Source organism: Montipora foliosa, chromosome 3, assembly GCF_036669935.1.
Source record: "Montipora foliosa isolate CH-2021 chromosome 3, ASM3666993v2, whole genome shotgun sequence".
In the NCBI taxonomy this organism is placed as follows: domain Eukaryota; kingdom Metazoa; phylum Cnidaria; class Anthozoa; order Scleractinia; family Acroporidae; genus Montipora; species Montipora foliosa.
In genome coordinates this window covers 32293393-32304437 of record NC_090871.1, presented here as the reverse complement: position 1 = coordinate 32304437, position 11045 = coordinate 32293393, and the positions used below count along the sequence as shown (strand labels likewise).

The window sequence follows — 11045 nt, the reverse complement described above, 5'->3', positions numbered from 1 at the left end:
AAACTATATTGAGTAGAAAAACATTGTTATATATATATATATATATATATATATATATATATATATATATATATCTGTATATAATTATGGAAGGAAAAAAACAAATAAACTACAACTTCATCCCTACAAGCCTGTTTCGTGGTCGCCCACTCATCAGGTTTTTAGTGATGAACTTGTAGTTTATTTGTTTTTTTTTTTTCTTCTTCAATATATACCTCGCTCTACTTCTATGTATTGGGCACCGCCTTTCGAAAATCAATTTCGGCCTAGCACGAAGCATAGCAACGAGGTTTCAAGCAGGTGTGATCTTCATTTGGTTAGTAATGTGTATAATATCTCTCCATTGCCGTCCTGCGTATCTTCAGCAGTGTGGTTTTTCGCGAAATGTAATCGCTGACTATTTCCTCCTAGGTCCGGAATAATCTAGTGGGCGAGGAAGAGAAAATAAATCTGCTCTATTTTTACGAAAAAAAGGGAAAAGAACTTCATGCATGCATTCATTTTGAACTAAAGTTCGTAGGGTAGAAAAACATTAAATTTACGCAACGGTTCGTCTCGCATTTTTCAAACTTTCAGCCACCACTTGATCAGACTCCTTTTCCGGAACTTTTCCACTCTTCTGCTCCCTTCTCTTTAACGTTTCATGATGAATTGGAAATAAATGTGCCATTCTTTTGCCGGCCTCGAATTTTTCCCTGGCGTTTTTGTCGCCATGTTATCTTAAATAATGCTTGAAGTAAGGCGCAGTAACGTTGCGCAAAACAATTAGCGCGAATGTTCTTAAGACGCAATGAAGACGCCAGTAGTATTACGTTACTCACCGTTACGTCACCTATTGTCATTAATGTGCCAACCAGAGATATATTGGCTGTCGAAACAAAGGTTCTCTGGTCCAGGGGTTGGCACTATTTAAATATCAAAAGATATGTTTATAAACACTGAATATTGCTATTGCAGAGTAAATAACATCTTACAACAACATCTATAATAATAATAATAATAATAATAATAATAATAATAATAATAATAATAATAATAATAATTATAATAATAATAATAATAATTATTATTATTATTATATGGCTTGTGTTTGTGGCTGATATAACGCGCGCTCTGATTGGCTAATTGTGACTGAGTTGTAGGGAATTATTCTCCCGTAATGCTCACGGGCCGATTACGGGCTTGCAAAAACAAAGCAAAAGGTAATTAAAAAGCCATATAATAAACTACTTACTAACCGAGCTTACTCGAGCCGTACTAGGGAATATTGGCCCTCGGTCGCTTTTGTACGGACCTCGCTGCGCTCGGTCCGTACTGCCACGACCTCGGGCCAATATTCCCCAGTACAGCTCGAGCTAGCTGGGGTAGTAAGAAGTTATTATTATTATTATTATTATTATTACTATTATTATTATTATTATTATTATTATTATTATTATTATTGTTACTATTATTATTAGTATTGTTATTATTACTAAAGAGATCTGTATGCTGTAGAGTGCATAGCGTAGCCTGTGAGCAGTGCAAAGTGAGGCTTGACTTAAAAAGAAAAATTGTTAAAAAAAATTGATATATAATCTTAACCTCCATCCTAGACATCAGCACTGCACTGATGAGTCCCAAAGGGCCGAAACGGTACTGTCTGCAGTTAGATATAGCTCTTTGGCATACAAAGCTTTTGCTTTCATTTCCAAATTGAGCACTCTACTAGGATGAGTCATTGCCACAAGCAATTGCACATGCTCACTAGCTCACCAGTTTGAGCACTCTGGCATGGCTTGGATGTACCACATGTGTGGGACATTTGGGGTTGGTTTATGCTTAACCTCCATCCTAGACATCAGCAGTGCACTGAGGTGGCTCAGAAGGCCACTGTCTGAGTTAGTTATTTAAAGCTATAAAAGACAAGACATTCCTGATGTTGTCGCTATTGTTTCCTTGAAACAATTGAAAGGAGCGTATTCATAATGAATTAGGGGCCTATGTGGAAATCTTATCAAATGCTTCAATTGACACTCACAATAAGACATTGATTTCCCAAAATATAGATATAGTTCTATCTGAAAAGATTGTAGAAATGGAAAAGCTCCATGTAGACATCTTACAAGAGTAAATCAAGGTTGCGAGAGATCCTCCTGAGAAAAAACAACAAACAACTGAAATTCATTTACACGTCTACATGTGTTGTGGCTGTCCTTTTAGGGAGTACGGAGTTTAAGATCTACGAGCAAAAACAATAGCTTTGCACGCTCTGCGCGTGCATTTTTCATTTTTGTACATTTCTTTTACGTTTTCTGCAAATCTACGACGTGAAATTAACCAATTCTAAAGTTTTTCAGAGAACGTGAACACAAGGCAGTGAATTTGAATTTTCTGTCCTAGCTTCAACACCGCACCTCCCAATTCAGTTCCTGGAAAGTTACCCTAGTTTTTAAAAGTTAGATAAGCCAACATAATGACGAAAGAGATTAATTAACCTGAAGTTGGAATTTTAAATGACGTTTTCGTTACCGTCGCGTCGCAGATCTTAAACTCCCTTTTCTCTCCAGCAGAAGTGGCGGGCTTGATGTCTCTAAATAGGCTTCTGGTGTATGAGGCCACCTAAGCAGAATGCTGGAACATGTAGACATGTAGATGAATTTCATTTTGTTCTTGCTTTTCTCAAGAGGATCTCTCGCAACCTTGATTTACTCTTGTAAGATATTCATGTCTACATGGAGCTTTTGCGTTTCCACAATCTTTACAGATAGGACTTTATTTTGGGAAATCAAAGTTTTATTTTGAGTGTCAAGTGAAACATTTAGCAAGATTTCCGCACAGGTCCCTAATTCATTATGGATACGCTGCTTGGTTTCAATAACGACAATATCAGGATTCTCATCCGGGGATAGCCTCTCTCCTCTGCTTAGTCCTTTGAGCGGAGGAAATCACCTGCTTTGTCCAGTTGACGTTTTCGTTCTTTATTACAGCGGGATATTCCCACGGGAGTTCTTTATCAACTGGTCAATCGTAATATCTGACATCCTTGGTACGCCAACTGTTTTGGTACAAAGCGCTGGCGCAAAAATCCAATGCCAAACAATACTCTGTGATTTTCACGAGACCGCCATTTTGTTTGTTTCTGTCTTAGCGCCTAACCTCACTCGGATTCAATGCATCACAATAATTATAACATCACCCGGATAAGATTTAGCAGCATTGGGAACAATGTAATGGCCTCTCCGGTACGATATCATTGCAAACGGCTACAATATAGCATCACCGAGTACGGTATAGCAGCATCGGGAACAATATAATGTCCTCTCCGGTACGACATGACTGCACACCGCTTACAATATGGCATCATCGGGTACGGTTTATCTATGGTACGATATAATGCATCACGCAGTACAATACAAATTAATTCAATTGTATTTTTGAACAGTATGCCCCTCCATGAGTGATTCGATTCATTAAACCATTGCACAACCTTCCCCATAAGCTATTTAGTTAAGGTGCAGTCTATGAAGGTGAGCACAATGGAGTCATTTGACTCCACTACCCAACCACACACAACACGGCTAACTCAAACACAACTGTGTAAATGCATGGGCATGTAGGACAGCAAGCGCCACACGCCGGTTTATTTTGCTTACCATATGCATACAAACTCCACTCCAACAATACGGATACGAAAACCCAAACCCAAAACCCTTCAGGAATGAGGGAACGTATTCTCCAAACCCTATGCAAGTGCAACTATCCCATGGAGGCTGAGGGGAAAAGTTAACAAAAAAAAGTAGGGGAAGAAAGCTGAACCTAGACCGATTCAAATCCCTAACGGCTCACTATTCGTACGACAAATTACCCATAATCCCCACCTGACAACCGGACCCAGTCTTCTGGTCCGTGCCGGGAAAATATGTATTTCTGCCAATTTCGCAGGCTGCAACTGTCAGAAATAGCATTTTTTTCTCTGCAGTACAAGTAATCTTCATCGGTTTTAATTTCAAGTCTGAATAGTTCCTTTCTGATTATTATTGTTCTATGTATAACTTTAAATTGGAACTCGTCCAGCCTGGTTTCCTTACAGACGTATTTCAGTGACTTAAAGATCTTATTCTACGTGTACTTATTAAGAGAGAGGCTTTCGCTCCAACGTTTGAAGCCTGTCTGCATATGACAGTAGGATTTGTCATTAAGTAATTTCTAGAAATCTCTCGACTTGGCTTTAAGCAAGTTGATTTGTTTACTATGCATATGGTTCAAGATAAAAGCCGTATTGCTGTTGGCAAAAATTTAAAAGAAAATGTTGAAATAGGTTGACATTCGTAAAGGTCAGTAAACAACTCGGTATAGTTAACAACTATAGACCCCTTTCAGTTAATTCCCAATCTGGAGGACAAAACAATATGACTGTTTTGCATTGGAATGGTTTGTTTCTCTCAGGGGACAGAACAACCATTGTTTTGTCCCCCACGTTGGGAATTACTGAAATGGGTCTATTCACCGAAGTGGAGGTGGCTAGTGGTAGATATTTACCGAGCTGCGAAGCGGGGAGGTAAATATCCATCACTAGCCACCGACACTGAGGTGAATAGTTGTTTTAGTATATACTCAAACAGTGAAATAATATATCACAAAAAGATGATTTTAACTCATTTACTCCTGCAAATATTACAACATTTTCGGGCTCAAATTCCGCTCGAATTGCTTGGAGGTGAATAGCAAAAGATATCCGGAGTTTGAGTAGCCAATCAGCGCGCGACTTCAACGCTATCCACTGTTTTAGTATATGCTAACACTAATTACTATACGTAGGCGTGAGATGTTTTTAACCCTTTAAAAGTCTCAAGTATTTGTTTATAAATACCGGTAAGTCACAATTGCACTTCAACAGAAAATACAGTCCTCCTACATGTAATTTCTGAAGAAAAGTATTCGGAACAGTGCACCATATACAGTTAAGGTATTGTTCTGAGAGAAAAAGTTAGTTTCGTTTTCCCGAGTGGCCATACATTAAGTGCTTTATATTTAGATATTTCCTTCAACAATCGCAGCAAAACACCCGCAGGGGGCAACAAATGTGGAATTGCATCCCTGTCGGGATAAACTTGAATTTTATCAGGGGCACGTGACCAAGAATCAACCAATCACAGTGCTCGCTTTGTTGAGTGAAAGCCTAGGTATATAACAATTACTATTAACACCTGTCTTGTCACGTATTATATTCATGCTTAATAACTCTGTTTTAAGGATGCACGCCAGTACGAAATAAGCTCCAATGATAACATTGTTAATTTTATCACATGCCAAAATGATAAATTTAGTGAAATAAAAGACTGTGAGTCTACTGTTATCGCACAAAGGATGCTACAATGAATCTACAAATGTATAGTGTGATAAAAACATGAACTATATGAAAAAAGCAAGACTGGAGAAAAACTCTTACTGTACTTTAATTTATACACATTAAATTTCCTTAGATATAATGTTAAACTCACTTCCATACACTACCCACATCTATCATTCCCATTACTGAAAACAACATCATGAGCTTTGCAGTGCTATCAAATTGATACCTATCCATATAATGCCTTGCCTCTAATTATTATACTAATTCATTTTTAAAATCTTAAATCTACACAGAGATTCTGCTTGCCTTATGTTCTGAGTGAGACGAGAACAGCACCCGTCCACTGTAGGGAAAACTATGAAGAAGATAGTTCGTGTGCAATACTAGGTAGATAGTTTATGCACAGAATCTCAGAAAGTCGAGGAAATAGTATCACTTAGGGCATGAATACACGGGGGCCCGGCCATGAAGACATTTTAAAACCATCAATGCCATCTGAATTTTAGGTTGAGGATTGAGATTTTTTCCATTTACACTTTTAGTTAAATACCCACTATTTAGCGATATACCTCAGTTGAAGAAGTTAAGGCACGTGCTGCACCATTTTGGAGTTGTTGAATATTTTTTTCTGAGAGCGTTACACCAAAGTTACCCTAGAAAACATTACAATTGTCAAAGTGCGTTTAAATCTAGACCTTGAATATGAGATGTAATGTAGCTTAAGGAATAAATTGCCTTCTGCTTTAATATCAGCAATACTGGAAGCAACTTTTGTCAAGATCATATCGATATGACTACCTCACATAATTATTGAATTGATGAAAACCCCCAGAAATGATATTTAACAATTAGACCCGTAGCCCTTGCGGGCTACGGGTCATTACCCATGAGGCGAAGCCGAATGGTCTATTGACCCGTGGTCCTTGAGGGCGAAGTGTCTAATTGTTTTAGTATCACCCAACTAATCGGACAGAAAAGGCAATAATAAAGTTAGCAAATGCAAGTTCAAGAAATAGTTATTTGGGAATAAAACGAAAGAAAGCGTCACGCTTTTCGCTACTCGAGGACCAATCAAAATGCAGGATTTGCATTAGTCCACTAGTTGGGTGATACTAAATCTTATTAATTCATTGGAGATCCCAATGCGTTTTTTCATAGTAGGTAATCGATGTATATCTGATAGTTAATTTGCGATGGATTTCAGTCGCAAGGGAAGTACTTTACTTTAAATTGACTAAGCTACGCGTGGGCTTCTTCAGGGGACATTGGGTTTAGGTTTTAACTGACGATGAAGCAAAGATAGTTCCTTCTTCCCGTAAATTTTTGCAAAGACGTTAAAATTCTTAATTTACCACGCTCATATTTATATTTTGCTTCTTCCCTTTTTAGGTGCCTATTAAGAGTAGCGAATCAGTCTTGCTCACAATATCTTAAAAGAGAGCAAAGAAACACACACAAAAGCTGTAAAACAAGTGAGGCTTTCCATGTTGTAAACTGCAACACTTTATTATAACGAATAGCTGTTGCCATTCTTGTCAATTTTTACAATTTCCTTTAAATGCATGTGCAAAAAATCAGTTTTGCACTCTCAAATTAATCGAATTTAACCGTGTCAAATACATAGCAGTGAAATTGACTCGTGAAAAAAGTGTCGAATAGAAAGAGTGTACGTCGATTAGTGTTCTGCAAAGGAAATGAATGGATAAAATGAAATCTCACAGGGTAAGAGCCCTTATTCACGAGGCTCATATTCAAGTTGCTTTCGTTTAACTTTGTTTAACATTAAATATTTAAATAAATAAATTGCAGGTTGGTTGTTGTAATATCAATGTTTATCACCTGCATTTAGATTACATATTTGCTTACGAGAGCTAATAGAAAATGATCAAAAATATGCACGATAACGTGCTGAAAAGTATGGAAACAAGTCCTGAGCTAACTTTGTATCCGCCAGAAAACGACTTTAAATTCTCTAATCCTGCAAGGTTTTGAACATCACCTTGGCTAAGAAGCTGGTCATGGTAATCAGAATCGACGTTGCCATTGAACTCGCTGTCACTGTCACTGTCACTGTCACTGTCACTGTCACTGTCACTGTCACTGTCACTGTCACTGTCACTGTCACTGTCACTGTCACTGTCACTGTCACTTTCACTGTCACTGTCACTGTCACTGTCACTGTCACTGTCACTGTCACTGTCACTGTCACTGTCACTGTCACTGTCACTGTCACTGTCACTGTCACTGTCACTGTCACTGTCACTGTCACTGTCGCTGTCGCTGTCACTGTCACTGTCACTGTCACTGTCACTGCCACTGCCACTGCCACTGTCACTTTCACTGCCACTGCCACTGCCACTGTCGCTTTCACTGCCACTGCCACTGCCACTGCCACTGTCACTTTCACTTTCACTTTCACTTTCACTTTCACTTTCACTTTCACTTTCACTTTCACTTTCACTTTCACTTTCACTTTCACTTTCACTTTCACTTTCTCTTTCACTGTCACTGTCACCGCCAGTGCCGTCGTCACCATCATCATCTTCAGTGGGATCTTCATCATCATCATCATCATCGTCAGTAGGATCCTCAGCATCATCATCATCACTGTCATCATCATCATTATCGCCGCCGTCATCATCGTCAGTGGGATCTTCATCATCATCATCATCGTCAGAAGGATCCTCATCATCATCATCATCATCGTCAGTAGGATCCTCATCATCATCATCATTGCCGTCGTCATCATCGTCAGTGGGATCTTCATCATCATCATCATCGTCAGAAGGATCCTCTACATCATCATCATCGTCAGTAGGATCTTCGTCATCATCACCATCATCATCGGCGACAATAGGGTCCTCATCATCAACGCCATCATCTGTTAAGAAAATAAGTATTACTTTTGATTTAATGAGTACCCGATAATAAAGACGTTTAGACTGGTAATTTTTCATGGTACAGGGTTGGGGTTATATTCCAGCCAACGAATTTGTGTAACAACTCACTGTTAATGTAATCAAAGAGTGGGTATGCATCTTTTACATCACCCTTTAGGTTTTTAATAAGACAGCCAGACCACGCATCATGTGCCTTTTGAGGAATAAGAAATTTGTAACCACTGGTTTTTCTGAACTTTGTCGTGTTATCACTATTCGATCATGTTTGCGGCGGATGTTATTTCTCCAAAAACGTAAGTCACAGAAGTCAAACAGTTTGTCAGACACGATGTGTCACTCTTTTCTTCTTTTATTTTCTAGAATCAGGCCTCGGCAGATCAATGCCAAGATGAACTTGATTTTTTGTCAATTTTGTATTCCGGTAATTAGGTAGATATTATTCCAAATTCTTGGTATTGTGTGGTAGTATATAAATAATCTTCTAATAATTTGAAATTGCTAGATAACGAAATATCGCCACAGTGAAGTTTTCCGCGCTTTGAACGGCTACAGCCATCCATTAACCATCTATAGAAAATTAAAGAAAAAAGAACACAAATCATGAAGCTGTATTGTAGACGAAGCGATGATATAGGCAGCTGCTTCAATTCCTCGAAATCAATCTCATTACTTTTTTTTTTGGATAATTCGATAAGAAAAACGTAAGGTTGTCGTAACATGCCAATGCGAAGGTGCTTTATTCAATGGTCATATATCTACAAAGTTTCTAATACATAATTAAATTAATGAATTACGTATCATGACTTTGGTAACCTATCAAAACTAAATGCATTTATTGCCAATTACTCCTTGCCGAATATCTCAGTAGTGGAAGCTTTGAAACCACGGAGAAACCAATTGTTTTTTTGGCTTCAAACGAAAAACCAGAAATCTTTAAACCAGCTTTAACTTTGAATACCCCTTCAAAGAGTGAATAATTGGAAATAAACGACTTACCATTTTGCATCGGCAGAGGTAAACTGAAGATTGGTGATACCAAGCACAAAAGACAAAGAATAAACCATATTTTGGAAGCCATCGTCCCCTCAAGAGAGTCTTAGATTCTTCTATAGGTAGCTTCTTGGATTAGTGATGCTTTTCTTTCTTCTTTGGAATTTATATCCTTTCAAAACGAGAGTGGAATGTTCGAATCAATAGTGTACTTAAGATATTGTCGTGTTATTTCTAAGTTGTCTTAGAGAGTATCTGGGCATTTTATGAAGCAAAAAGGGAACGCAGCAATATCCATAAGAGGGTAAAAAAAAGTGGAATGAAGCTACAAACCATGCACATTTTAGCGGGGTGCTACTTATTCTTTCTTATGTTTAAGCACTCCTCGTAGTTTTCCTTTTTAACTTAAACACATTGGGCTGGTCCCCTTATTCTCATGTATAATATTTGCTCAATGTTTATGAGCGATTTAACTTCTATAGCAACAGTTTTCATACCACAATATAACATGTGTCCTTGGAATGTGTTTTTTATCCACGTTACCATGGTGGAACACAATATTCCCCCATTCGGAGGGAATACTTTGCTTATTCCATGTCCGCTTCAAATTTTGAACTATTTGAGAGGTCGAGACTTAAATGGCATTCTTAAATCGATTAGTGGCTGTTAATTAGTGAACATACAAATTAAAGAAAATCAGAAAAAAAAAAGTGAAAGACAAGCGTTGTGATTTTGTCTATGACCTTGCCCTACATGACCTGACTCCTCTTTTAAGCGCTGACGACAAGAACCGATCTTGCCTTCTTTAATAATTATTTTTTGGTTCTTTCTTGCATTTTATTCTTTTCGTATTTGGAAGGTGCCCTTAAGTAACCTTTACGGGAAAGGAGGAAAACAAGGCTGGCATGCATTGTTTGAGATAAAAATAATTCACAATAGTGGACAAGCAATAGCAGTGGACATGCTGTTGTTTTATTCGTTGTTACGGCAACTTATCAACTATTTTAAATTGCGTCGTTTTCCATGGTAACGGTGTATCTATTAGAAGCACAACTTTAAAATCTGTTGAATGGGTAAAAAAACAAGTTAAGTGCAGCTAATATAAATCTATGGATCTAAATTAATCCTCAAGTGGACGTAATACGAGTGAAAATAAGTGAATACTGGAATATGGGGCCTTTCAGACATGAATTCCGCTATCAGTGAAACCAATATAATACACGGTAATTAATTTGTCTAATTTGGATACATATTTTTATGCCTACCATGGTGGGAGTTGTCACTTAACAGTGGTCAATCAAACAGCTAAATTTCGTAAATTAGTTTAACGCGCAAAAATGAATGAATGTCTGCCGTAGCCAATTCATGTTGTTATGGTAATCTCGTGTCGATTCCCAAACAACTGGTGGAATATACGAGGGTGTTGGTATTTAACAACGGAAATTCATGGTACATGTGGGAAGGGCAGTACATGACCGCGATCTTAAAATAATCAGAGAAGTTTAAATTTAGGCGACTAAACGTTCATCGTGTTTAATTTGTGGCTGTTCTTGTCGATGGTTGTTTTAAAAAGACAAAGATTGGTAGAGTTCCGTTTTAGAGGATTGCTTTTTTTTTTGACAATAATCGATTAGGTAGAGATATACATGTAGCGATGGTAGTTAAAGTAAATAAAAAAATGCTATTAATTTATGATCACTGAAAACTTTCATCTTAAAATTTAATGATTTGTAAAATGGTCGAATTAAAGTTTGGTTCACACAAATTAGTCTGCTAAATAATAGAGAACACCACCTTTTTCACTGCAATACAGAGCATTA

At 37.7% G+C, this 11045-nt stretch overlaps 1 protein-coding gene across 1 annotated transcript in view; it reads right to left on the bottom strand.

The window, feature by feature from the left end:
* Positions 1-6820: 6820 nt before the first annotated feature.
* LOC137997303 (clumping factor A-like) overlaps positions 6821-11045 on the bottom strand; it is a 107190-nt gene continuing 102965 nt past the window's right edge. The window contains exons 2-3 of the mRNA XM_068843217.1: positions 9232-9316; positions 6821-8216 (exon numbers count right to left, since the gene is read on the bottom strand). Coding sequence (XP_068699318.1) covers positions 7207-8216; positions 9232-9313 — 1092 coding nt within the window. The 5' untranslated portion in view covers positions 9314-9316 and the 3' untranslated portion in view covers positions 6821-7206. The remainder of the gene's footprint in view (positions 8217-9231; positions 9317-11045) is intronic.